General features: G+C 45.1%; 3 protein-coding genes across 7 annotated transcripts; 1 reads left to right on the forward strand and 2 right to left on the reverse strand.

The window, feature by feature from the left end:
- Window positions 1-46: 46 nt before the first annotated feature.
- On the reverse strand, window positions 47-12,381 carry rasgef1ba (RasGEF domain family, member 1Ba). Of its 4 annotated transcripts, none has more exons than XM_061279162.1 (15): window positions 12,241-12,381; window positions 11,478-11,705; window positions 6,782-6,955; window positions 6,417-6,539; window positions 6,211-6,348; window positions 4,460-4,675; window positions 4,189-4,263; window positions 3,510-3,605; window positions 3,225-3,327; window positions 2,374-2,453; window positions 2,198-2,293; window positions 1,415-1,510; window positions 1,069-1,192; window positions 721-793; window positions 47-628 (listed from the first exon to the last, which is right to left on the reverse strand). In XM_061279162.1, the coding sequence occupies exons 2-15, from the start codon at window positions 11,586-11,588 to the stop codon at window positions 610-612; spliced, it is 1,524 nt and encodes a 507-aa protein (XP_061135146.1). In that variant the 5' UTR covers window positions 11,589-11,705; window positions 12,241-12,381; the 3' UTR covers window positions 47-609. The 4 variants fall into 4 exon arrangements, with proteins under 4 accessions (XP_061135146.1, XP_061135145.1, XP_061135147.1 ...); XM_061279161.1 differs by having other exon boundaries at window positions 12,178-12,298; XM_061279163.1 differs by lacking the exons at window positions 11,478-11,705; window positions 12,241-12,381 and adding exons at window positions 7,443-7,509; window positions 9,162-9,423.
- Window positions 12,296-18,205, forward strand: tmem175 (transmembrane protein 175). 2 transcript variants are annotated; one of them, XM_061279157.1, is made up of 10 exons: window positions 12,296-12,505; window positions 12,849-12,887; window positions 12,954-13,051; window positions 13,139-13,190; window positions 13,288-13,323; window positions 13,401-13,484; window positions 13,554-13,718; window positions 13,990-14,106; window positions 14,183-14,307; window positions 14,785-18,205. In XM_061279157.1, exons 1-10 carry the CDS (start codon window positions 12,296-12,298, stop codon window positions 15,458-15,460), a joined length of 1,602 nt encoding a protein of 533 aa, XP_061135141.1. In that variant the 3' UTR covers window positions 15,461-18,205. The 2 variants fall into 2 exon arrangements, with proteins under 2 accessions (XP_061135141.1, XP_061135142.1); XM_061279158.1 differs by having other exon boundaries at window positions 14,028-14,106; window positions 14,172-14,307.
- cds1 (CDP-diacylglycerol synthase (phosphatidate cytidylyltransferase) 1) lies at window positions 16,807-27,882 on the reverse strand. The gene is made up of 13 exons (XM_061279184.1): window positions 27,378-27,882; window positions 25,350-25,513; window positions 24,737-24,833; window positions 24,116-24,213; window positions 23,722-23,861; window positions 22,390-22,448; window positions 22,084-22,166; window positions 21,316-21,403; window positions 20,706-20,774; window positions 20,360-20,515; window positions 19,982-20,101; window positions 19,791-19,894; window positions 16,807-19,664 (listed from the first exon to the last, which is right to left on the reverse strand). The coding sequence occupies exons 1-13, from the start codon at window positions 27,444-27,446 to the stop codon at window positions 19,541-19,543; spliced, it is 1,371 nt and encodes a 456-aa protein (XP_061135168.1). The 5' UTR covers window positions 27,447-27,882; the 3' UTR covers window positions 16,807-19,540.
- Between the last annotated feature and the right edge of the window lie 26 nt (window positions 27,883-27,908).

Raw genomic sequence — 27,908 nt, forward strand, 5'->3', positions numbered from 1 at the left:
ATCGCAGGGCAAACAACCTTTTACATTCACACTCAATCCACACGGGCACATGGAGATCATTTATTAACAAAAACATCACAAATGTAAAAGCTTCACAGGTTACAAGACGTAAAATCAATTCTCTCACAATTGAGATCATAAATAAGGTCAATAGCAACACAGTGCAGACACGTAATTAAAAGCTGAATTATACAAAGAATGTTTTGTCAGCAACTGAATGAGCAGGGGAAACGCCACAATAACAATTAGCATAAAGTTGCTAAAATGTGTAGCTTATCCGCTCTGTTGTAACGCTAATATTCTAAGTTAGCAGCCGAGGTGTCTTTGAAATGCAGCCAGCGCATTTTGAAAATGAAAACAAAAAAATAACAGCTGACCTTAGTTTTAGCTCAGAGGCATGGCACATGCTAGCCAACCAGCAGCTAGCATATAGTTGCTCCCACAGTATACAAAAGGAGACTAGAAATGTCTTACAAAGAGATGGAAAAAGATGCAGTTAGTTAGTTCCACGCTAGTGGAAAAAGTAACTTTGGTGGTTTCCTCGCAGACGTTAGAGGATCCTTTTTTTTTTTCATTTCCAGACGCCATCTTGCATCTTTTTGGTTATGCTCAATTTAGCAGCGTGGATCTGCAAAGACAGAAAGAAAAATCCATCAATAAACATTTCTGCCATCTAATTTCCAGATGTTTGTGTACATTGTGACCAGGAGTGGGAATGACCTGAGCGACTTCCATCTGTCTTTATCCATGTTGTTGTCGGGACCTTCGCTCTCGTACGATGCCAGACACAACGCTGCAAAAAACAAGAAGACATTGTCAAATAAATTGTCAAAAATTGTTTTCAGCAACTTCATGAGCGGGGGAAAACGCCACAATAACAATTTGCGTAAAGTTGCTAAAGCATGTAGCTTATCCAATATGTATGTTGTAACTTTTCCCGCTATTTAGTTTTTTGCTTTGTATGTTTTTCCACCTCAAACAATATTTTTCCCCCCTTTGGATTGCATCACAGAAAGCTAATATTTGAAGAGGGGTGTGGAGACTTTTCATGCATGGGTGCGTGCGTACCGTCTTCGGTGTAGACGGGCGCGGTGAGCAGATAGTGCAGAACCTTGCGCTCCTTGTCAAAGGGACACTGCACAGCCTTCCAGCTCATGAACTCGCTCACCTGCTTGGCCAGCTCCCACCATTTCTACAAATCACAAAAGCAGCAACACATTCCAACATGACAACTTTTCTCACTCGTACATTTTCCTCGAAAAGATTACACTGTCTGATTTTTGCATCACCCCATTAGCAAATTAAGGAAGAGACAAAGCCAAAATGAAAGCAAAAAAAAAGTCCAAAGTAGTAGAAAAAGAGTAACACTTTTCTATCAAGAGAAATTGACATTCGTAAAAGACACATTTTTCACCTGGAAGTTGATATGTCCGTTGTGCAGCCGGTTGGAGCAGCTTTCGTTGAGGAAGTAGATGTCCTTGATGAGCAGGCTGAAGAACGGGATGACAATCTAGAATGCGCACAAAAGCGTCACGAGGGCAAAGCGTGCGGGCTACCGCGTCCTGCTCGTCTGCAAGTCAGGTCACACTGCTCAGTGAGGGCGTGCGTGCGTGCGTGCGTGCGTGTTGTTGCTATGATTAGGATGAAGACGAGGCCACATGACGGGACAGTGCCTCGCGTAAGCCCGTCCGTTGCCACACTACCAAACAAACAACAGAGGCTGCCACGTGAAAAGAGGAGAAAGTCGGCAGTAGGCGCCTTGCGACGTTATCAGGATAAAATAAGCTATTGCCAATTATGCAATATTTTTTTCCTCTGGATGAACCTTTTTTTTCTTCAAATAGAAATGAAACATTTTCTTTTTGAAAATAAATTGAGAAAAATGTTCAGAAATGTTTGAGTATACAAGAGAAATATAAAATTATAAACTAAATTATATTTTGTTTGAAGAAACAATTCATTTAGAAAAAAATTCAGAAAAAATACCAACCCTTTTAAAACGATTTTAACGCTTACGTTGGCGACGTGAACGGGTTTGTTTTTGCCAGATGAAAGGCCGCGAGACAAAATAGCAAGTTGGTCGCGACGGGCGCTCAAACTTCTTTAGCACTCCTTTAATTGATCCAATTGCCTGTAGAATAGTCATAACATCTGCTTGACTAAATCAGATTGCATTTTTGCCATATGTGGTCCTCACCTTCTCCCTGCTGCTGTTGGCCGTGATGGACCTCTGGGTGGCGCCGCGCAGCGCAGTCCTGTAGTTGTAGAAGTTGCCGGAAGGATCCATCTGGCGCTGCGGAGACACGTTACAAATACACAGTCAAGACAAAAGTATTGGAACACGGCCCAGTAAGGAGAATGAAAAGAGCGCACCTCCAGGATGTCAAACTTGGCTGTCTTCACTTTGCTCCACGTCTTCTTCAGGCGGGACACGGGACTCATATTCATCCCGGCTAGAATGGAAAAGAAACAAGAGCGTAACAAACACATGGACTGATCCCACTGCGAGCGTAACAACGCACCATTTTGTCTGCCTCTGTTCCCACCTTTATATTGTACAAAAGAAACCAACCAATTAATGGATTCATGGTTTTGAAATATAGATGATTTTAAAATCGGCTTCAAAAAGGGGCACGTTTAAATGACTATTGTAAATGACTGGACTTTCTCCACGAGTTCAATTCACTCGCTGAAAAATTCAAATATGCCCGCATCAAAATCTCAAACAAGTTGCTCAAGTCTGAGCAAAAGTGATGGCCACACGTTTTGTTCAGCGCTTTCCCAGCGTTCCCAGGAGACATTTTGTTTGTCTCGCTCACCCGGTCACCAACGGGCTCCGAGCGACCCCACCCAAAAAAGGAAAACATCCTGACCCTTTCTTCCGACTTTCTTGACCGCAGTTTCTTGACCGTGTTGACCATCTGCTTTGATTGTTTGCGCACCCCCACCCCACGCTATGTAGCACAGGCTGACCAGATGCTCCTCCAGACATCCCCCCCTCCCTAAAACCAGGAGCACCCTTAAAACAAACCAAAGTTGGCACCAAGTGTGTAATTCTCGCTTTTGTGAGTTTTTCAACATTTTTAATTCCAAATGGTGGCGTGCACCCCGGTGAAGGGCATGTGGGACTATTTTTTTTTTTTTTTGCTTGTTTTAAGCAAAATTCAAAAGCGAGCGTGGGTGCGCTAACTTTCCGGATGAGGCGTGGCCGATGAGTAACTTACAAATGATGGCCATGAGGGAGTTGAAGTTGCCAATGTTGAAGCATTCGCGTGCGACATCGATGAAGAATTCCACCACCTGGGCTCGCTGTTTCTTCTTTATGGGCTGTCAAGAAGATGACACAAAAGAGCTGCCATTTAAAAGTGAGTGAAAAGTCCGATTTAAAAGTACCTAGTCCTTTGATTACTTAGCGATGCAAATGATTCTTAGCTCAAAAGCTAACTTCTCAAAGCTAATGTTAAGCATTCAATGGAAGCGGTTAAGTGCTTCAGCAGCTCGTCCCTCACCCTGCAGATCTCGGTGGCCACCAGGTAGCTGAGCCTGTTGAACCAGTCCACATAGGCCTCCAGGTTGGCCGCCGCCTTGTGCTCGCTAAAGAGGCTCTGCATCCAAAACAACGACAAACATGTTTCTTAGCTCGAGAGTGCGCTCATGAGGAGTCTTCTCAATTGAATTGCACACATTCCTTTGGCTTGACACCAATCACCTCTTGTAGGGGCCCCCCATGCGCCTTGGGAAAATGTGTGTGTGTGTGCGTGGGGGGTACCCTTCACCTTTTGTGGGTGCGAGGCAGGTTGGCCTCAGGCACAATGACACCCTCGCCTCCCCACTCATTACCTTGCATCCCAAATCAACCTGTTGCCTAGCAACCTGAAAGCCTGACCGGCGAGCGCACCCCCACCCGCCCGGCGGCGACTGCGGTTGCTTAGCGATGCCCACCTCGTCCAAGATCCGTCGGGATTTGAAGGAATTGACCGAGCAAGAGTGCTTTTGTGTTCTTCTATTTTGACGAGCTCGACGGCGTATATTTCCTTTGTCTGATGGTGTGTCAAGATCCCGGCAATGTGAAGCTGAGACTCCAAATGGGTCCGCCTCCCGAAAAGTACGTCAAACGGCGCCGCAACATTGCATAATGGATGTCTTATCTGTGAATTTATTCAGGGACATTTTTCTTTCCCTCTTTACCTTGCCGTTGTCCACCGGAGCTTTCTGGACGAATGCCTGGACAAACTCCTCGGGGCCAATGTAGCTGAGTCTCTCCTGAGAAAAGGCAGAACAATATCCTAAATCCTTCAATAAAACCTAACCAAGTGGAAGATATTCAAACCAGAATCTTTGAAACAACAACGGATACCACAGTTTGCCCGATAGGCGAAGCCACGCTTTGCTCCAGGAGTAATTAACTAAACCAAAACAACTTCCTATCCACTGATCAGTCTTCGCTCTTGGTTCTCACCAGTTCTATGTGGGTCAGCTGCTGGGCCAGAGTGAAGGGGTCGTTGCAGATGGACATGATGTCCCTGTGAATGGCGGCCTGGGGTTTAGCCTTGAGGATGCCGAGGCGCTCGGCCGCCACCGCGTTGATCTTGACCAGCGCTTCCTCGTATTGGCTGAGAACCGCCAGCCTCCGGATCAAGCCTTGGCTCAGCTGACTCGTCGCCTTCCTGTAAATCTGTAAAAGGGGAAACAAATCGGGTCAGTCCAGTGCTTGCCCGTGCCCCACCTTGGTCTTCAAGATGGCGAAACAGATTTGTTTTCATTTCATTTTTTGGAAATGTGCCGACCGTGGCCAGCTCTCCCCTTTTGGCCGCGGCTCACTGGAGAACTTATGCAAGCTCTTGATCGCTAGCGACTCTCCAAATTTGGCCAAAGAGCCTCTGGCGGCCTGGACTCCGAAGAGGCCAAGATTAGATAATCGTTCTCGCACTGACACACTGAACTTGGTTACATAAGGGGGGGGGGGGGGGGCTAAAAAAAAGGTAGGGACGCACATGTGTTTGCCTCTGTGGATTTCTCCCCACCACATCCTGTTGGAGGCTTTCAAAATCTGCAAAAACAAACCCAGGCTCCACCATGGAGAAACGGCCGCAGCTTTTTTTTTTTTACCCAGGGTGTGAACAAGTGTTGACACTTGGAGCCAATCAGGCGCGGCGAGACAGGATTCCATTGCTGAGAGACAAAACAATCCTCGACTTGGGACTTGACCTCCGCTCCAAACACCCCAAATTAACTTCAAATACAAATACTATTCTATGAAAAGGGAAATTCCCCAACCAAAAAAGTCACTCAATTACAAAATGAAGATCATACTGTTCAAAGGACACAAGTATGTATATATCAAAATGTATTTTTTTGATGTTGCAAAAATCACCATTTTCGTGCTTTATTTTCATTGAGGAAAACACATTAGGGGAACCAGCGGGAGTATTTCAAGAATAGAACTTTTTTTTCCCCATCTAAATCCAATCAATGGGTCTTATTAGCATGCTTGTCGGTCCACAAAAAAAAAAAACATTTTGTCAAAGCACCAAAATAAACAAGAGCTTTTGCACATCGCGGCTGATGCTCGACTGCTGCGCCTCTGAGATGGACAAAATGTTCCCAGTCGTAGACAACAACAAGCACAAACGTGATGAGCAGCATTTGCTCCAGGCCAACGTTGAACTTTTGGGAGGACTGCATGGAACGGTGCACTTCATTTATGCAGATTCAAAAGTCTGCTTGTCTCTCTGTCTGTGTTTTTCTTTCTTTATTTCTTGGCGTCTCAGGGAATGTGAGTCCGTCTCATGATGTCGCTGTTAATGTGTCACGTATCGATTTTGAGATTAAAGACAAATGACACGAAACCTGCACGGCAAACAATGGGAGAGGGCGAGTTGGGGGGTGGGGCAGGGAGGGGGTTGTCTCCCAAATGACAGATGGATGTTTACCTTCCCCATCTGCTCTGCTCAAGCTCCTGCTGCTTCATTCATTGTTAGCATCCGACACCCCCAAATCACATGCAATAAACAAACAAACGGTTCCCATGATTGAAAAACAGCAGCCACCCACCAGCATGTCATGCTAACTAGCAGCACAACGCTAACAGGTGACTAACTGCTGCTCCAATGCTGAAGCTAAGAACTTTGCTATACGTCTGAACCATATGAATACACTAGGCACGCGGGCTAGCTTAGCATTCTCATCATTTTTTTTTTCACGTCCCACCTCATCTCCAGTGGAGAGCCGATGCGTCAGCTCCTTCAAGCCACGCATTGTCCGCTCATCCCGGAAGTCGTAAGGGAAAGTTTCCGTCCACTCCGTTAACAGCTGCAGGATCTTTGGAGCGATCTTTCGGAGTCGTATCTGGAACGGTCGCCGAGTGTCAGATTTGCTAAAGGGGAATGGGACGACTTTGAGATCCGGCGGCCCACCTTATCGGCTTGGGGGTCGCCGAGTCGTTGCTGTTCCACGCACAGGTGGCACACTTTGGACATGAGCTCATACGGGTGGATGAAGAGGCGAAAACTCAGCAGGAATGTGAAGATATACGTCCTCTGTGGAGAGAGGCAAAACAAAATCATCTTAGAAACTGGGAAATTGCAAACAGGGAAAATGTTTGACGGACGCGGCAAATGGCTTGGAAATGGCCTCCTAAAACCAAACACTTGCTGACTGTCCGATTTCAGGAGTGGCTTCTTGGGACTTTTTGGTGGGCCAATTTTTCATGGACGTAATCAACCAAACAGGTTTCGTGTGCTGAATTTGCCCCAAAACCTCCTGGTCCAATCATACTCACATCCGGATAATAGTCAACAGTGGGGAGCAGGTGCCGTATGAGGGCGTCCAAGGATCCGGACTCCAGGTTGTTGTCATGGTCGGAGAGTCCAGAATAGGCCTCCTCCTGGGCCTGGTAAAAGTTTTTTTTGTAGCCTCCGGCGCTGTGCGGTGTCTGAGGCATGCTCTTGTTGTCCTGCAAAAGCAAAACAAGCGGGTCAGAACCGCAGACGCTGACGGTTCGAATAACTGTTCTAGACGTTTTCAAGACGACGGTCTTTTGGCTTTTGCTTTGTTTTGTTTGGACGTGAGGAAGAAAAGTACGGTCTGCGAGAGCAGGAATGCTGCACCGGATTAGAGATGACCGCTATTTCGCCTCGCAGCTGTCCCGCCAAAATTGAACCCTGCGCGACCTTGCCGAAAACCGCGAGAAGCTAAATCAGAACCGGGCGATGCCCCGAAAAAGACAAAAACAGATGAGGGGACGGAAGTGGGGAGAAAAACAACTCAAAGTCAACAACTAGAACCCATGAACGCTCGTTGTGTAAAGTTCGGAAGCTTCAGGAAAATTGACTTAAAAGATAAAGAATTCACTGTTTTAAATTTGCTCCAAAAACATTCGGTATTTGTTTTTGCGTAACACCGATAGTTAACAATGCAAGCACAAAACACTTCTCACTTACACATTTTGTCGAGAACATTGAAGCAAATTCTAAAATCTTCGTTGTAAACAGCCCATCGAATGAATAACTGGCGGGAAAAAGTAAAAATAGTTTCACATGGCAGACACAATTCCGACAGTCTTGCGTTTAATGTACGGCAATTTAAAAACGCAATTAGCTATATATGTAGCTAGCACTTAAGAATCAAATAACCTGCTCTCTTATTCTTTCTTATGCTTTATACAGCAACAAAAAAAACATGTCCGTGATCTGACTATGCTAAAGGCTTGAGTGTCAACAAAGATGGACTTTTGTGTTCTGTTTGTGTGAGCGTGACCACCACATGGTGTGGCAGATGTTCCCGCTGCCTCGCTCTCTTTTCTCATGGAAATGTCCTGCACTTGAGTTCATGAATGGGCTAGCCGAGACGCACGTGGACTTCATCTGAGGGCCCGTATGTGAAACCAAAGATGTGTGTGTGTGTTTGGGGTTGTCGGGGGCGGGTACGAGTGTTTATGTGTAAGGTGTTTGTTTCAGTTCAGTCCTTGGTGTTTTAAAGGAAAAAAATATTTTCCAGAGTTGAATTCTCCAAATGAAATCTAGAAGAACCCTGAGATGTCCAAAGTGAGCCCACAATGGCCGTTTCAAAGCTAATGATCAGACTTTTGGAAGACGCCTTGCTGAGACATTTTTGTGTGCCTCAGGTCATGATAGACGGTCCGAACAAATGTCACACTGCCAAATGAAATTGGCTCCAGGAGATTAATTTTTCTGGAGCCAAATGTTTCTAGGATGAGCTATCGGGTGTTACATTGTTCGCCCCTTGTTTGATCAAGCCGAGTGGAACGAGCCAAAAGGGAATGTCATCTGTGACATCGCCCTGGACGACGCCTGAGGACGGATGATGTCATGTGGAGATGAAAGTGCTCTTCGGACACACGACGCCGCCTTCTCGGATCAGATCAGGGGTCCAACATTGATCAAATGGATCATAGAGTGAAGCCCAATAGTGCCGAGTGACGACTGTAACCCTAGTTTTGTACAATGTTTGTTTTTTGGGGGGCATACCCTGATGGACAAAAGCATTATTTTTCACACGTTGTTAATTTAGCTTGCAAGCTAGCAGAGTGAAACAAACCCACAAGATAGTAGCGGGGTCTTTGTTTACATTGTGAGTGTTTAGCCATCTGGCTATACACGAGGACAAATCTGATACTTTGAAAGATACATGCAGAAATAAAAATGTTAAATTTCCAAACTCTAGAAATAAGTCAGAGCTAGAAAATGAAATGTGGCCAAATCAAGAGGACGTGAGGGATTAACGATTAAATTGCAGGAGACGGGGTGGGAATCCTCTTAGCCAGAAGGTGTGCAAATGTGTGCGTGTGGCTCCAAACATACTAGCATTGAAAACACACGGCCATTGATTCATATTATAGTACGAGTGGGAAATTTGTCATGTCAATCAAATCAAGTGAAGATTGTTAACTTGAGTGACTCTGACTAAAAAGTCACTTCATTAATAATAGACACTATTACTAATCCTATTTTTTTCTACGCCTGGTGCTTGAGACTAAGTATCATTTAATTATCGACTGAAACCTTATACATGCTATTTGTGTTAGTTTTATTTTTCAAATATTGTTTATTTCACATGAAATTTTATTTTCATATATATATATACTATATATATATATATTTCACACGCACGCGCACACCCAGAATGTGTGTTCAGTTTACCTGGACTTCAGGTGGGCCTGCGTCCTTTCCCCTTTCGCTACAGCTGTCTCAATACTTTTGTCCACGTCACGTCAACGGACTTTTGAGGCCAAAAAAAAAAGGCAAATAGAAAGACAAAACGAAAAACTGCAACAACAAATCCAGATTGAGAGGAGTCCGTTGGGTGACGGCGAAATGGAAGCCGCGAGAAGGCGCGTCAATGATGCCTCTCGCTCGCACGTCTGTTTCTCAGTCTCGGTCCAAGGCTCTCGAACTCAGTGCGGGGCTGCGAGCTTTTAAGTGTAAGGCCGACAGCCAATCAGAAGAGAGGAGAGAAGAGAGAGCTACACCTCCTCCTCTCTCCAATCGGTTCCTCTTTCTTTCTATTGTCTCGATTTCCCCCGGTTGGTTTTTCCACCACTCTCGCATCCACTTTTCTCTACCTAGTTTGTTTTCCTGAAATTAAATTTGAAAAGAACTAATGCTATGAAATGGTATCAATGGAACTGGATGTATGTATGGAACTCAATATATGGAACTGGTGACTTCAGAAAGCAGTGACTTGACCGTGACCAAGATTGGGACTGGTGCGTAATCAGGACAAAGCTGTAGAAAGGATGAAGGTCTGACGCTGTTAGCTGCTGATTGACAGCAAGGGTGGGAGGGAGAATGTAGACCAAAGGGGGGTCCACAGGAGACCTGCTCCATGTGTGGTCAGGATCAATTTACAAGCAGAAAGAAAGACAGGCATGGGGCACAGCAGACATTCCAAAGTTGTCGGAAGGGAGGATTGCCACAGTGACCCTGGGAAGGACACATTCCTTCCAGTGCGTGCTAGCGGGCCAAAGGGGGAGGGGCGTCTGGCTAAATCCCAGCTAGGAAATGATTGAACGCTTACACCAGCCCCCAAACACGAGCTATGGCAATGGGCCACATGCTGCTTCATCAAGACTTGCCCGCACATTTTTTTGGGTGGGCGTGTGCAAAATATAGAAAACTCCATCACTTCATATCTGTTGCACATTTCCATCCCGACACAGACACACACGCGCACGCATGCACAGTGTCTAGAACTGACATTCCCAGCTGGCTAATTCTTTCCTCGTGCTTGAGTGTTTACGTGAAGCCACACACTGTCCTTCCTTGTTCGCACACAATCGGCTTGGCGCCGTTATATAACCCGTGCGTGTGGCCGTATTTGGGGGTGACACAACACATAAGAAAATATTTACACTCATACAAAAACAACCAAAGATTACAAGCATTTTTAGTTGGAGTTTTGTTTGTGTTTAGAGGGCAAGAAGAATTGCTTTCGAAGGCATTTATTTCATTGGGCTCAAAATGACACCCTCCTGGGGGAGATTGTGTTTTTATTTTTTTTGTTAAAGATCTAGGAACTCTAATTTTAAAAAAAGTACCAGTTCCAAATGCTGCGGTAGTGGACTATTGTGTCCGTCCTGTGCTAATACAGTCCTGTGCTAATACAGTCAATTAAAAGCCAAAGGAATACTTTGCTAAGGGTGTAAAGTACTTTTGAAGGCTCTAAGAATCTTTGGGATTGGAAGGACCAAGTATTAAAAGTCCCACGAACTGGCGGTGGACCATATATTGAAATATTTTACCCGGATGTTTAACTGACAGGTTCCAGACACAGCATTCGTACTACCTCTATGATTATCAACATATTGTTAATTTATGCTTTAATGCTTATCTTAAAATAGAGGAAATATCTGAGTGATTTTCTTATTTAACGGTTGTCTGACTGGCACACCATCCTTCATTTTCTGTCATCCCGTGACACATTTCCCCCATCAATTCATAATCCACAAACACACACACACGCGCACCCGACCACCCCCTACACACACACACACACACACAGCTGTAATCCCAAAACAGCACAGGCATAGCTGCTTATCCATCAGACATCATTGCAATCTGCTCGATTTGATGTGTGTGTGTGTGTGTGTGTGTGTGCGCGTGTGTGTCATTATGCAATGCCCAGCCGTTCCAATTCCATGTAAAGGCAACAGTATAAACAAAAACAACCAAAAGAGTGACATGTCATCTCTTAATGTACCATCTTTTCCCTTCATAACAGTTGACTCCTCTGCCTTTTTTGGGGGGCTTTTTCTTTGTTCCGTTTGACCTTCTACTACCAGTTTCATTTTTGTCTCTTTTAAAAATGGAGTCAAATGCAAACTACAAAAACGCACGGGCATGAGTGAGAAGAGCTGTCAAGCAGCATCCCATTTCCTCCTCCTCCTGTTGCCAAGGCGACAACTTCAGCATCATCAAACAAAGTCCAACGCAAATCAGAAGGTGAGGAGTCCTTACCTTCCGCACAGGAAGCGCACATCCCAGGACTTTGGTCAGGAACTTTGCCATTGCGGAGTTTGAGAGAGAGAGACCAGCAAGCGCAATAATGCGATGATGGATGAAGAGCATCTGTCAAATCCTCCGCGGTGGTTGGGGGCGGGGCCATGGGCGACACACCCAGGTGGCAGATCTGTAAGATCCCGTCAAGCTTCCACGCTCCAGGGGGCGCCACTGCGGCTTCATTCACTAGAATAGAAAAGTCAATTAAAACCGAACCCCCCCCCCGAAAGAATTACAGGATATACTAGTAAATGTTGTTACGTAACTTATATTTTGGTTTTACACTACGTACATTTTGACAGACGTAAATCAATCAAATGGTTATTATTGTTTATAATTCCTCAGGTTAAAAAAAGTATTTTTAAAAATATGTAAAGAATATATACAATTATTTTCTTGCTGTACAACTCGCATTGTATACGTTTATAATCCTTTCATTGTTTAAAAAAAAATACCGAATAAAAAACACATGACCACTAAGCTAGACTGCTGTTTCCCTCTAGAGGCAGAAAAGTGACACTACTTTACCCCATTAGCGCTTACCTTTAAAAATATGCATAAATAATTTACGGTGGCTCTTATTGTGCTTTTAGTAGATCAAACCATTTTTTATTGAATAACTGAGTCATGATAAATATTTGAATGAAATGACTGAGACCTCGGAGAAGCCTCAATGACGCATCGCACTTCCGCATAGGGTTTCTTCGCCGCCTGGAGTCACCTGACTGTTAGATCTGTTTGTTTGCAAACAGAGCAGGGGCGCGACGAGCTTCGCGATGAGCCAACACGAAGGTGACGACCACGCGGCGGAAGAGGAGCAACACGTCGGGGAGGACGCGGAAAGGGAGCGGCACGCCTCTGCCATGTCCACAGAGAGCCTCCTGGCCGCCTCGGACAATGTCGAAGAGGTTCACGGCGGCACGCAGTCGTCGCACCGGCTGCTGGCCTACAGCGACGCGCTCCTCTCCATCATCGCTACCGTCATGGTAAGATGGCGACCGAAAGTCAGTCGCTGCCCAATGGCTACAAAGTATGTGCTGGTGACGTAAGAAAACGTTTTTAGAAGTAGGCGTGGCAGTCCTATGGCGGAAGACTCAAACGCTTGCAGTTTTTGTCTGCTGTTTTTAAACAATGTCATACAATAATGTATTTATTTATTTTGAGGCCATTATGAGCAACATGAGAAGTTTATGTGGACACGCTATTTGCTGTTGCTCAAAACGGCGAATAAAAGCACTTTAAATCAAGGCTTCCTTCATTTTTTTGCTTCCTTGACATCCAATATAGCCAACAAACATGAGCACCATTAACAAATGTATGTGCACGCAGATTCTTCCTGTGGCCCACACCAAGATGCAGGGCGATGAGGTAACGCGTGACATCAGTGTTGTCCAGTACGGTAACATGACCATAGTAACGGGATCTCCATTTCAGGAGCTGGATGAAAACCTTCAGCTTCTCCTAGGCACCAAGTTGGCCGTCTATCTGATGACCTTCCTCATTGTAACTGTGGCCTGGGCGGCGCACATCAGGTGTGAAGAAAATCCTGTTGTCGTGGCAACAGATTCATTTCACCTGACTTGTAGTTCTTGTTTGACTTGTCCTTTTTTCTGCCGCAGGTTATTCCAAGTGATTGTGCGGATCGATGACACTCTGGCCTTGCTCAACCTTGTATGTAGGCTAATGTGGACTTTGTGCCTGAAGTTCCTTTTACAAGCCCGATATGAAATTGCTGTCCCTTCTGTGTCGTTCCTGTTTGGGGTCCCAGGCGTGCATGATGCTGATCACCCTGCTGCCGTACACAGTCAGTCTCATTGGCGCCATCTGTTGAGAAACGACATCGCCAAAGACATCACCGCAGAGTTTTTCTTGTGCTTGCAGTTTTCGCTGATGGCGACCTTTCCGTCGCACATTCTTGGAATTCTTCTTTTCTGCGGCTGCGTGATGGTCATCGGTCTCATTCAGGTCTGTCATTGACATTAGCGCACGCATCTCCAAGCCTGACTTGACATCGCCGTTGTTGTTTTTGTGCAGTCGGTGATCGTCTTGTACGCCTTCGGTCGTCCGTTCCTGCTCCAGGATCAGATCCAAGCGTGTGAGGACCGCACCGTGTGCCGACATCACATCCTCAAAGTCCTCCTGAGGGTTCCTGTCATGTGCCTCCTGGCTGCAGTTTGCTCCTTCTTCTGCTACCAGCTGGTTGGTCCAGACTCCCTGACCTCATGTCGTTGTTCCAGATGTGATGTTCTTTTGTCGTGAAGATTAAAAGTTAAAGTTAGAGTCCCAATGATCGTCACACACACACATCTGGGTGTGGTGAAATTTGTCTTCTGCATTTAACCCATCCCCATGTGATTTTGAACCCACAACCTTCCAGTCTCAGGGCGGACACTCTACCACTAGGCCACTGAGCTGATGTGATCCCGATGGGATTCAGTTGTTTTCTTCGATTTGGGGTTGTTCTTGCTAGGTTCTTGTTCCCGATGAGTTGTTTCTCCTCTCCGTCAGTCGTACGTGTTGCTGGCTCTTGTCATCTTCCTTCCGTATATCTCCCAGGGCGTCCTGTGGTGTCGGGACAAACTTCTCGGTAGGTACTTTCTTGGTTTCTCCGAATTCAAACCCTTTTCAAAATAATGAAAGTGTGGTTTTGAGGTCCCGTGGAGGAGGATCCGGAGCAGGTGATGTTTTACACCTTCATGCCCAGCGAGCCGCTGAGTAAAGAGCGTGTGGAGGCCTTCAGTGACGGCGTCTACGCCATTGTGGCCACGCTGCTCATCCTGGACATTTGGTAGGTACCAATTGGTAAATTCTGAAAACGCGGGATTATGACTACATTTCAACATCACAATGTTTCCTCTCCACAGCAACCACACACACACACACATCTCGGCACATTTTGACAATGGATTCATTGCTTTGAGACTTGAACCTGGTATAGTCCAATGCAGCCTGGCGAGAGTAAATCTCTTGAGATTTTAGTGGCGTGCCATGAACGCAATCTTTGAAATGAGTCCAAATAAGACATTAACAAACAACAATCAACGTTTTGATTTTCTGAAATATGTATGACCAAACGAATAACTGAATCACCATCAATTGGTTTGTAATTCTGTTTTTCCCTCACATGAAAAACATTTCAGTTTTTCCAATAAAGTGACAGAAATTTTATTTAAAATTTTATATTAAAAAAAAAATGTAAACCCAATCCATCCATTGATCAAAATAAATAACTGACTTAAAATAATGGTAACATTTTGTTTTGCAGCGAGGACAACGTCCCCGAACCGGCCACGGTGCGGCAGCGCTTCAATGGCAGCCTGGTGGCGGCGCTGCGCCCGTACGGGTCCGACTACCTGGCTTACCTGGGCTCCTTCGCCACCGTGGGCCTGCTCTGGTTCGCGCACCACTCACTGTTCCTGCACGTGGTCCAGGCCACGCGCCTGATGGGCCTCCTCAACACCATGTCCCTGGCTTTTGTCGGCGGCCTGCCGCTGGCCTTCCGGCTCACCCACGAGCTGCCTCATGCCGCCTCGCGTGACGAGCGGCGCGCTGTACAAGCCGCCTGCGTCCTGGTCTTTGGCGCCGGTGCGTTCCAGCTAGCCACCTGGGTAGCGGCACTGCAGGGCAGCGGGCAACGGACGCTGAGGCCGGCGGTGCGCTATGGCGGCCCCGAGCACGTCTTTATGCTGGCCAAGCTGACGCTGTACCCGGCCGTGGCCCTCACCGCCTTCCTGCTCACGTGCGCACTAAGCCGCTTCAGTGCCACCATCTTCCACCTGATGGAGATTGCCACGCCGCTCGCCTTCCTGCTGCTCAGGTTGACGGTGAGAGTCGTCCTGGCCCTGCTCAGACGCCTGTTTGGTCCGCAAAGGAGACAAACGCTAAACGGGGAGGAAAACATTTGCTCCGGGGTTCCGTTCAACCCGCTGCTAATCGGCTGATGTGTCGAGCGCGCTTAATGCATGGAAAACAACGACACGCTTTGCAGCTTGGCGGCGCTGCTAACTGTGTTATGTGCACCACACTCATGTCGTCCATTTTAAGCAATCGGAACCTCAAAAATAGTGGCGTCAGCCAGGACAAAACTTAAGGGGCTAATCGGGCTGGAAAGGGAATTCCAGGGGTGATTATTTGTTTTAAGTTTATACAATACATGTAACATTTACCCCCCCCCCCGGATTTGCAGATAATTTTTCCATTTTGTGGGATTTTTTTTCATTTACAGGATAATTAATTGGAAAAATATTTGTTTGCGGTCATCGCAACGCCAAAGAAAATCACTTTCGGATAAGTTGCATCATCAACAAACAGGGTCTTGGGAAAGACGGAAAACGATAATTTGAGGGCATTCACGAAAAACGCAAGAAAATCCGTCTTGAAACATCCAATGGCTAGAAAAGGTCTACACACCCCAGTGCAAATGAAATTGGGGAAAAAACAGGGTGGGCAAAACATTTCACACTCTTTTCCTGTACCTAACCTCCTTGGACATGTTGCATTTGTCGACATTGACTTGTTAGTAACATACAAACTAATTAAGTCACGTGTTACTGCTAGGCTACATCAAACCCATTTTAATGTCGTTTCTAATAACAAACTGCAATTTAAATCACGACAATGGTGGCCGAACAAAAAAGACAAACTCCCATTTTTTTTAAAGTGACTTCTTTTTATGCCCCCCCCCACCCCTTTCTTCCCAAACAAAATATTAACCCTGGAATTTGCAAAAAAACGTCCGCTTCGACCCGAAATGTTCCCGCTCTGAATATTTGTGCTATTGGTGCGGATCTTCGCCATTTGTATTCACACCTGAAGCGAACCGCATCAGAGTTCGTTTGAAAGTGAACCGAGACCACTTTATCCGCACCAGGATTCGTTTGAGTGTATTCACACCTGCACAAAAAGTCCGGACCAGCCTTCCAATCCAACTCTGGTCCGTTTCAAGTGGACCAAACAGTCAGGTCTGAATACACCCTGAATAATTGACACTATACTGATAGTAATGCCATAAAAATGTCACTAAGCCATCAATTCAAATTGCACATTTTAAGCATTGTTTTCGTTTTGCTGATTTACAAACGTCCACCAGTAGGAGTCAATGTCGTTTCAGTTAAAAGCACCACTGGTGAGTAAAAGATTTCAAAAAAGCATGTGAAATTATTATTGAAATCTGCGTTGTTGTTATGATTGAGTTGTGTGCTTGTTGCGCAATGGGTTGTTTATTTCAATTCAGAGACATCCGGAATGTTCTTCAAGTGAATTTGGAGATTTTGTGGCATTGTTAAAGTACGGGAAAAAAAATTGTAGTTTTTATTTTATAGTCATATTTTTTGTGCAGAATAAAAATGTTCCAATAAACAACAAAATATATCTTTTAAATTATTGACCCCAGCTTCATTGCAAACCCTTCATCATTTTCATCTTCAACCATGATAATAAACATCGTCAAATATTCACAATGATAAATAAAAAGTAACACCATTGCTAAATGTTCCAGGTTTTTTTTTCAAAAATTATTTTCTCTGATGGAAGAATTTACACAACCCAAAGAGGGGATGGGGGTGGGATTGACAGAAAAAAAATTAAGTAGCACACTCATCGATGTCATGGCCAATCCTGATTGATTTTGAACGTGCGAGTCTGTCAAGGGGACAATCAAAATGGAGCTTTTCACCTTTTCAAAGAAACTATATAGGTTTAGAGCTCTATAGGAGCCGATGGTCAATTTTCTGTCAAGTTATTTGCGTAAGTTGTGACAAGAAACATGACTAACTCGATGTCTATTGGCTGACTGCTTATGTCACAGTGTCATGTCCTACATAAAACGAATAGGAATGACAATTTAAAGAGTTACTTTTTGGTTTCGGTGCAATTTTTCGAATATTGTGCGGTGCATATTATATGCGCCTTGGCCACCTGGTGGAAGAAGAGTACAAACGTGGTGATAGTACCAACTCCTTTGTAAGCTACAGTATCGTTCTCCGTTCTTCACAGAGGATAAAGAATAAACGATTGGAATATTTTTTATATAATCTGTCTACAAGTGTTTGGGCCATCCATTTGTGTTCAAGTATCTGTTGCTTAAAGGGCTATCAAACGGAGGCTATTTGGTAGCCCGGTTTTGTTTGTTTGTTTGTTGAAAACAACCAGTGCAGAGCACATTAAGTGAACAAAGCTGTATCAGTTAATTGGCGTCAAGTTTGGCGTCTTGTTTCTTTACTGTCACACCCCATTGCTTTGGGTCTAAGATTTCAAAGACTAATTTGGGTCTCATTTCTTTACTGTCACATCTTGTTGTTTTGGGCTTAATATTTCGGTCCGTAAAGCATGCTCTGTATCCTTTATATGAATGTCAACATATTCAAAATCAACTCAGTGGGCAGCTGTGACAGGAAGTGGTGAGTTTCACAATAAAAGCCCCTCGTCTGGTCCCAGTAGCACTTTTTAAAATAAATGTCCTGGACTCAGTCCACCCAGAAAAAAAAAGCAGCACAAAGTTAAGAGAGTGAAAAAACTAAACAAAACTACAACAGAAAACAAAACGCTTTGGTAAACCTCTTCTTCCTGCCCCCCCAAGAATCGCACCAACATTTGGAGTACATTTGCACAAAATATCATCTGCAAAAGCCTTCATTGCAAACTACATTCAAAAACATCATTAAAATATTTAATTTCACGCAATAAAAGCCTTTAAAAAAGTGGGGCTCAGTGCGGCGCTCGACGTTTGCGGGTAGGGACATTTTAGTGTTTCTTCAGTAGTACAATGCTAACTGGTTTGCCGTTTAGAGGTTAGCAGCCAGGTTAGCCTTTAACTGAACAAACTAGCGGCCCAGAAAATGTTAACTTCCTTAACATCCAAAACAAAACAAAAAAGCACCTTTTAGTTTAGCGAGTCCGTGACACTGTCATTACCTGTGGAGCAAAGCAGTACTACAAGCCACAAGCCTTGTTCAGTGGTTAGCAAGAGCGTTGTTAACAAAGGTAACATGAACGACTGTTTCCAGTTTTAAAAAATAGTCTAATTTGAGTTTTCTCTCATTACGTCTGCTAGTAGTTAGCAAATTTTTGACGTTCAATGTGGCTGCCCTTGTTAGCATTAGGAATATTTTAGTGCTTCTTCAACCTCAGTAGTAGTTGTAGTAGTAGTAGTAGTACAATAATGCAAACTGGGGAGTTTAGCAGTTAGCAGGTGAACTATGCTTACACCACACACATGCTCGAATATTGTTAGCTGAATGAGCTAGCGCTACACACTAGTGACTGCAAAGAAAATGCAAACTTCTTAGCATAAGAAACTTGACATTATTGTATCTAAAGTTTAGGAGGCTTCATGAATTGAATGCTCCCCGTCACTTTACTCATAAATAAAACTACTTTTTTTGCTACGAAACTATCTATGTATATACTCTTAGCATCTGTGCTAGTTGCTAGCATGTTCCCACCCTATGCAGAGCATGCTGGTTATTATTGCATCTAAAGTTACATGTTAACCTTATGTACGTTGATGCCGTCCTCTAACTACTTGGGAAATATAAAAAGATCTTTTTCATGATCTCAATATTCAAATCTACGAAATGTGTCTGTCCATGCTCGCTAACTACAAAGATCTGTTTGATTTGTCTTTTTTCTTTTTGCTGACATTATCGATAGGTATATATTAGCTCGACATTTCTTTATGTACGTTAGCATCTAGCATTACGTTTGGTGACTTGACAAGCGTGGGGCTAAAGTGAACAGTCGCCGGTTAGCACATGTGCTAGGCCGCTAACCGACGACTCATTATTGGCGCGTCAGTGCAACGTGGGTTTGACCACTTTCTGGTCAAATATGGTGGTCGGATGCAATGCTCCAAAACCGATGAAAGACTTTTTTTTTTTGACAACCTTTTTTTCTTTTTTAACTTAAAGCTAGTGCAGGTTTCAAGTCGGATAAAGAATTGTCAGGATACGACACGCTTCATGTGTTGTTGTGTACATACAGTAGTTGCGCCATCACGCACACGGTTTCCCGTCGAGCCGCCTTCATGCCGCGGGGGGCAGCAGCCCTCGGTCCTTCAGGTGCGAGGTCAGTGTGTTGAAGATGCTAAGTTGCTGTTCCGGCTGCAGCATGAGCAGCTGCTGCAGGACTTTGCTGGGATTGGGACCCCTGCGACGAAAACCACAGGAAAATAGCACTCGGGTCAAAATGGCAAACTCGTCGCATCTTTAAGAGTATTGCTTCTTGAGACTTTTGTGTGGCTCTTCTCGTGGGGGCTGAATTCCCAATTCCCACCTGATGAAGCTGGCTATGTAGACGTGGGTGAAGGTAGCCATCAGGTACTGACAGTCGAAACGGTCCATGATCCCTCCGTGTCCCGGGATGGTGCTGGCAAAATCCTGGAAGAGAAGCGTGGCGATGACGCTCAGCACGGCTCCACTCGCGTCTCATTGAGAGTGAGAGTGAGAGAGACTATGGCCATTCACTTTAATCTTGAAGGCTCGCTTGAAGCCACTGGCGAAAAATCCGCCGAAAGGGCCGATGAGCGACGCAAATGACGACAAGAAAATGCTGTGGATCTGGAACGGGTACAGCGTCACGGTTTCCTGGGAAAGAAACACAAAAAAGGTTTGCTATCATCATCCGTAATGTCTTAAACAACAGAATGCAGTCTGCAATATTTTGGCTAGCAATTAAACATGTCGATGCGATGGGGGGGAAAAAAAAGGACAGCTGCTTCCAAAACTTTGCTGAGCCCATCACTTGAATTTCTCTGACATGCTCTGACGTTATCAAACGAAAAGGATCCTACCTTAATTGCGTTCAAATGTACCAAGCGTATTTCAGGAGTGCGAGGAGCTCACCCACGGCAGCACACTGCGGACCAGCGCCGGCAGGTTGTACCGCCGCAGCACAAACAAGTCGGACGGCTCGCATTCCACCGTGAACAAGCTGCCACTCTCGCTACTCAGGCCCACCGGACACACAAAGTACTGGAACTGGGACAGCAGCGACGACAACTGCACCACACAAAAAGCACAACGGTGCTCTTCAGCAGTTAAACACGTCAATTGGACTCGCCGCCACTTTCAGTTGCTTGCAGCGCGTGTCGACGTGAACATCCGGTTGCGTGTTTATGTCAGTTGTGTGCCCTCCATGTCGGGAGGTAGAAGTGGTGTAGAAACGGTGTGGCCTCATATGTGCACTCACAACGAATCCAAAGATCACGGTGGAGAAGTAACCGCCGATAAAGCCCTCCCATGTCTTCTTCGGTGAGAGCTGCACACACACACACACATACACGCACGCTCAATGACGGTGGTTGTTGTTGAACATGTCCCGCGTGTGCCCATTGCAACACTGCGCTTCTTTCTTTATGGTCTTGCCCTTAAGCTTCCTTTCCACGTCGATTAATCATGGGGAGCGCATAAAGTCCTTTTCTACTCCCGTACATCCGTCCGCGTGTTTGGAAGCAAATGGAAAGAGACTAAATGACTAAATTTTATCCACATGTTGATTTTTTTTTTTTCTTGTGTCCAAGCCATATAATGGCGGCGGACATCATTTTCATTCGAATAAAGGGCAAATTAGCAGCATCCAAACATGATGTGCACCCCCCACAAAAGCATTATCTTGCATTTAATTAACATTTGCGAAACTGAATGTACATGTTTTAAATAATGATATGACTTGTGTTCGATTGATTCAATTGATTCAACTTGCAATTGCTTCCCGAGTCAGGCTTGATGGCGCCGCCTGCTGCGTTGGGCAGCTCGCCAACACGTTTTCAAGGGTATTGGGGGAGGGGGGGAGGAGTCACCTTGATGAGCGGCGTGCGTCCAAAGAAGAAGCCAAACAGGTAGGCGCCGATGTCATTGCAGATCACAATGGAGATGGGCACGATGAACCTAAAAACACAATTTGGTAAGCGAAGTCAGTCGAAAGTGTGACGCCGCGGCAGTTTGTGTAAGAGTGTCAAAATGAATAAACAACAAATCAATGATCAAATGAATCGCTTTGTATTAGGAATCATTTAGAGCAGTTATTTCGCTCTCCAAATCTTCTCGTTTCAGGCTCACAAAAGTCATGATTTCTCTCGAGCCTCGTGTAAGCAAGATGATTTATCTTTTGTGTTCAATCAAAAGAAGACATTTGCAAACATCAGCAGTTGCTTGATTGTTATTTGAATCACAAAATAACCCGACAAAATAATTGGCTGATGAACAGTAATCGGGGAACGGATTATTTCTTAATACACTAACGCAAAATTGTATCAGAATATTCGATAATGACGAGAGAATCTGTGATTCTATAAATATTTGAGTGCCAGCCTTGGTATGCACCGGCACATTATTTGAGGTCCATGAGCCTGTAGTATTATACATGCTAAATAATGTACGTATTGCAACCGGTTGCTTATCACACGTGGGTAAATAGTTGTGTAGAGTTCATGCTCAATGCCGTCAGAGCCTCTCTCGGTTTTAAGTGCTTTGCCACCATCGTGACCGGCAACGACCAAGCCCTTCTCTGGGGGGGACCTTGCTAGTTTGCAGAAGGTCTGTCACTACAAACATTCTGTGGGGCTTACCAGATCATTCCTTCAAACAGATTCTGAATGACTAGGTGCGACTGAGTCACCACAATCAACAGCGTCACATGGGTCCACGCAAACTGGAAGGGCAAACACACACACACAAAGTGTCACAGCATTGGAATGCGCCAACGTAGCTTTCAGTCCAATATTTGCTTGACAGATGAGCAAAAGCACATCATTTAAAAGCATGATGATGTGCAGGTTAATCATTAATTATATCCCGGGGGAGCATTCTCCTTTTAATCAGTCATCTCCTCCATAATAAGTTTGATTAGCTGTTAGCGTTGTTTGTATACACACCATGTAAAACTGCAGGCGGTAATGTTTCTTCACTAAACTCAGCACAAACATGCAGAAACCTAAAAAAACAGGAAAGAAACAAATGTGCCATCAGCATCAAAGATGACATCACGTGTGTCTGAGATGACATAGACGACGTGGTTAATATGACAGATGTATGTTTCTTTCTCAGGGAGCCTGTTCAACACCGCACCGTGTCTGTAATTTGGGAGGATGAAACATACTTTCCACAGAGAGCGTTAGCTTTAGCCGGCTAGCATGACCATAGCGAACAACACTGCTAGCATTCGCCAATTTGCTAAAGTACATCTGTTTTTACATACACTTCTGTTTTACATACACCGCCAGCGTGAGTTACAGCAGTTTTGGCACGGGCGCAGCACACCATTAGCATTTTTACGGCACAAAACATGACAAAGCATGTATTTAGAGAAGATGCACACACGCTGTCGGCATTCACTTCAGCCAGCTAACATGACCACAGTGCACATTACATTAGCAATAACCGGATAGAGGCAGCACATATCTATTTGACAAACACCGTTTGCTTGAGACAGCGACAGTAACACCATTCACGTTAACTTTAGCCAGCTAGCCTGATCACAGCACATATCTATTTCAGATCAAGTTTAGTTTAGCCAGCTAACATTCCCTTAGCATACCTTTATTTGAAAAGCACTGTGGGGGTTAGCTTCAGCTAGCTAGTGTGGAAAATAGGTTTCAGAGTCCCCGTTAGCAAAACAATCAATGACGCTCACGTTTCATTAATTAAAGTGCACAAGCATACATTTACATACACACAATCATTGATTAAACTACACAAGTAGAAATTGATGAATGGTTGGTAATGGTTGATATGATGCGGAGGGTAATTGAGGTGCTCTCTACGCCATGACCAGATCAGAAAGGTGACTGAAACGTTTAAGGAGAATGCGGGCAAGCCAGACCGATGCTACAGCGAGTCGCATTGATGCCCATTTCCGAGGTGGGGCAAACCTGAACAGACCGACAGGTGGAAGGAAGCAATTAGCAAAGAGCGGATGTGACGCCGACGAAGAAATCCACATCTTTCTAAATGCTTCCAGAGCCGTCGGCTGGACTCGGTGTGCTTCGAGTCATTCAAAACAAAGTTCAATGCCGAATTAAACAAACGACTGAATCTCTCGCGCGTCATTTTGTAACGACATGGACAGAGGAGACGTCACAGCAAGTAAGCGAATTTGATGTGTCGGCTCAAATGGCCCTCCCCGCTGGACCCAATGGCGCGCGCACAGCATTGGCTCTGCTTAGCCAGGCTCGTGTGTGAGAGGGTTCAAGCAACGCTTTATTTACCTGCCAGGTACAAGGCAAAGGAGATAAACCTATGGTAACGAGACAGGAACTGCAGGGGCTCCTCTCTCTGCACCAGCGCGCCAAAGTACTCGGCCAGCGTCTCGCCATAGAAGAAGTAGTTGACGCACACCAGGAAGTACCTCAATACAGCAAAACATACGCGTTTAGAATCTGCCCTCAACACACACATGCTTAGGCTGTGATTTATTTGTCAGTTCATTATCTCACAAAACACATGCACACGATGTGGTTGCTCAACATGGAAATCTGTTCGCTATCATTGACTTCCAACACGGCAGTGTTCTTTGAACCCAGCACATTCTCAACACATTGTCCTGTGTGCGTGTGTGTGTGTGTGTGTGTGAATGTGCTGCGCGTGTCTTTCTCTCCTCACCAACTGAGTGTCCTGAACCAGGGCAGGTCATACGAGCGATAGACCTTATAGCCGATTGTAATGATTTCCTGGAAACACTTGATTTGCACCGTCATCACCTATGAGCACACACAAAGATCGTTAAGCCCGCCCAAAGAAGATTCAGTCATTCAAGCAACCTCAAAAGTGGCCAGACCAATACGTCTTAAGAACGCTCAAACTGTAATTAAGTCATCGGAATAAAGAGTTAGGACCGGCCAAAAAGGCAATTTTATTGAAGGTCTGAAAGAAAACGGTTTGAGGAATCAAAATAATGAAGTCCTCCAAAAAGGGTTATTTAAGTGTCAGGATAAGAGACAACTGACAAATGTTAAGACTTAAAGACATTTCCAAAAAAGCAGATTTTGTCAGCGTTCTAAGAGCCCTGGATTTACCCAAAATGGCAGCGTGAAAGCAAAAATAGCATGTTGATGGGTGAAAAGAAGGTCTCTAACTCTGAATTTGTTGGGTACCCTAACATTTCTACCAGGCTTTTAAAAATGTGTGTTTGCTCCCCTAAAAGGGATATCCACTTAGGTCGGTGGTAAATTGGGGCTGAAAGAAATAAGCAATTGCAGCATAAGAAAAACAAAGGGTGCGTACAATCAAGATGAGAGCAATTGGTCCCAGGTAGATGGTGAGGAAGAAGAAGGAAATCATGGCGAGAGACAAAACTCCGCGGATCCAGTAGTTCTTCCACCTGTCAACGGCACAGAAACAACAGGAACATTCATTGGGTTACATCATGTTTCAAACATGTATGACAGAAGCCGCAGCACCGGCTCTTCCATTTCCCTCCTGTGAAAGTCATTTCTGGAATGTTTTGGGCTTTGTTAGTGTGCAACACAAAACCGAAAGAAAGAAAACCTGTCCGTCTAGTAGCTTAGCATCGACTAATTAGCATAAAACTAAGAGCTAATAACAATTATAATTTTTTTTTTTAAAAAACACACACACACAAACGCTTGCAGTGAAAGAAAGCAAAAAAAGCGCAGAGGGTCCACTAGGGGGCGATGTAAAATGTTTTCAGCTATTTGCATTTTCAGATTGAAAAAAAAAAACAATAACAGATTTTTCACATCTTCCACAAAAAGCCTGGCGTGAGCAGCTCCTTGAGCACAGATCTCCATCAGGGTAAAAGTGTCACGCCGAGTGTTTGTGCATTTGCGACGCGACCCCGCACAGCCGGTTTGGATACGAAGATGCCACGTCGTACCTCGGCGCCAGTCCCTCCAGAGCCTTGTTGAGACACTGTGGCGTGTTGTCTGTGTCTGCCGTGGACGCAGGCACATCCACGGCGTCCGCTTTGGTGTCCACGTCGCACTCGCCCTCCATGTCGCCCTGCATGCCCACCAGCCTGTCATCCTCGCCTTCGGCCTCCTTCACACGCACCAGAAACAAAAGGTTTGAGGGATTGACATTGACAAACATGTGACTGAAAGAGACATTAACCAGCAGTGATGGGAATGCCATGTTGATTCGAGATCCGGTTTGACCCACTTCTGCTTGGTGTGATGGAACGCTTCATCGCAACTTCAGCAACGCTTCTTACATGAAGCCACGGCTGACGTGAAAGCCGTACAGATTTATATGTTCGCTTTGGACAATCAAAGAAATGGCAATACCGCTTGTCGGTGACGAGGAGGACGCCGGCCATATGCGGATCTTGGTCCAGAAATGAAGGCTAGGCGCTAAATTAGAAGAAAGTATGTAAAATGGTTGTGATTTTTTTTCTCACACAATGTTGGAATGGACATGAAAGGTGGTCAAATTGACGATTGGCCATTTCTCATGCGTGCATGATGTCAACTTATAAATTTCACTTGTCTCTGAGCGGGACGATTTCCACAAAAAGTGTGATTATCTTTTCTCGGATGTCTCTGCCACCGCTCATGTTCCTTCCTTCCTTCCTTCCTTCCTTCCTTCCTTCCTTCCTTCCTTCCTTCCTTCCTTCCTTCTTTCCTTCCTTCCTTGGTGTCCTTCCAGTCCAAAATCAAGAGCGCAAAGAATCGATGTTGTTGCCATGCTCACATGACGCGTTGGCGGTTCAACGCCAACGGCAATCGTATGACTAAAAGCGCTCGGCCTCAAACGGCGTGGCAAACTTTTACCGAGGCCCAATTGACAAATCTGCCACGCGCGTTCCCTGTGACATCATCGTGCAACCGACACTGTCACACGCACAAGTAGTCTGCCAGGCCTCACTTGTTTGTACAGAAGAACAGAAATCTTCCTCAAGCATATTTCTAACTTGTGCGACCTGTTCGAAGGTCAATGAGTCAATCCGGCGCAGCCGCCACCACACCCTCTCAAGCGAGGTAAAAGGTCAAAAACATTCAGCATCCCTCCACCTCTTGAACTTGTTTGCCCTGATATTTATGACTCACCCATCATGGTCTTATTTATAATTACAAAGGCGGTTGGACTGACAAGAGACCGGGACAGACCAGAACAGAATAGAGATTTATTAATAGGGAACAGTTTTCTCATCAACTGCTCAAAACGGCATAGGTCACAACATCCCACCCGAGTCCACAAATTACACACTGATTATTACTATGTTGTGCCCAATCCAACGCGTGAACAAATTTTGACTCATTCCTGCAAAGCAATAGTAATTACAAATAGCAGCCTGGATATGAATAAAAATTTCAATCTGATTTTTTTTTTTCCAGACAAATCATGATTAAGTTATAATTTGGGGAGGGAAGTGATTAAAGTTGTATTTTGGAAGAGTTGTGACTACCTAAAACAAAAAGCTTTTTGTTAATCCAGCTTCTTCCTCTTGCGGTTTGCGAATATCGGGGGATCCACAGTGCAGCTCTTTGCACAACTGCGGTTTAAAAAAAAAGAAAGAAAAAAGATTGAGTTGAACCTTGTTTTTTTTCTTTCTGTTTTTGCCATGAATCAACAATTTAACTTTGTATAAGTGTTTCTTATTTCAACAAAACACCCGAGGAGGTAGTTTTGAAATTTCGTGAATAAATGGCAGTGGCAGTTTGAGGAAGTATATTCACCCAAGCAAGCAGGATGTGTTGTAAACATGAAATCAAAGCAAGGGAGACTATTCTTAGAACAGTGGACGGATTAGCCATTTAGCTCGCTAACAAGCTAACAGGCTAATAATTAGCCTCCCGTCTCCCCTCACTTTGACAACTACGACCAACTTGTCCAGCCGACGGGAAGCTCTTTTATCTGATTAGTCTGCTTTTTTTTTTTTTTAAATAATCATAATTACTTTCACCTTATCGCTCAGGTTGTCGGTGCTGTCCGGGTCCTCCCCGCCGCCCCCTCGTCGCCGCAGCTCGGTCATGTCGACTCCGCCGCCCGCCGCTGCCAGGAGCTTCGAATAAGCCGCCCCCCGAGGAGAGGTGAGCCCGGGAGAGGAGGCTCGCAAGGAAGGTCACCCACTCTCACGCTCGCTCGTCGGTTCTTCTTGGACGATTGGTCAGGGCGTCCCTGTTGTGAGGTTAAGGACCACAGGGAGCAAGCTTAGCCAGGGAACTACAGGTGAGCCGCTTCAAATATCCCAAAAGCTTCTTTGACGTCTCCACACAGACTGGGCTCGGACTGCGTGGTTGTGTTTATCACCGCAGTCCACCGTCAATGTAAAGTCACTGTGGGGAAACCACGTCCCTTCCACGAGGCCTTTCAAAGTAACTCAAGATGGGATGACAAAGCTTCAAGGGACGAATTATTTTGGTTGCGTGAAACGATTTGTACTTCCGGTATGGTGCTCCAAGCGTTTGCTGCAGTTAATTCTGACTGCAGATGA

Source organism: Syngnathus typhle, linkage group LG5 (assembly GCF_033458585.1).
Source record: "Syngnathus typhle isolate RoL2023-S1 ecotype Sweden linkage group LG5, RoL_Styp_1.0, whole genome shotgun sequence".
Taxonomy (NCBI): Eukaryota; Metazoa; Chordata; class Actinopteri; order Syngnathiformes; family Syngnathidae; genus Syngnathus; species Syngnathus typhle.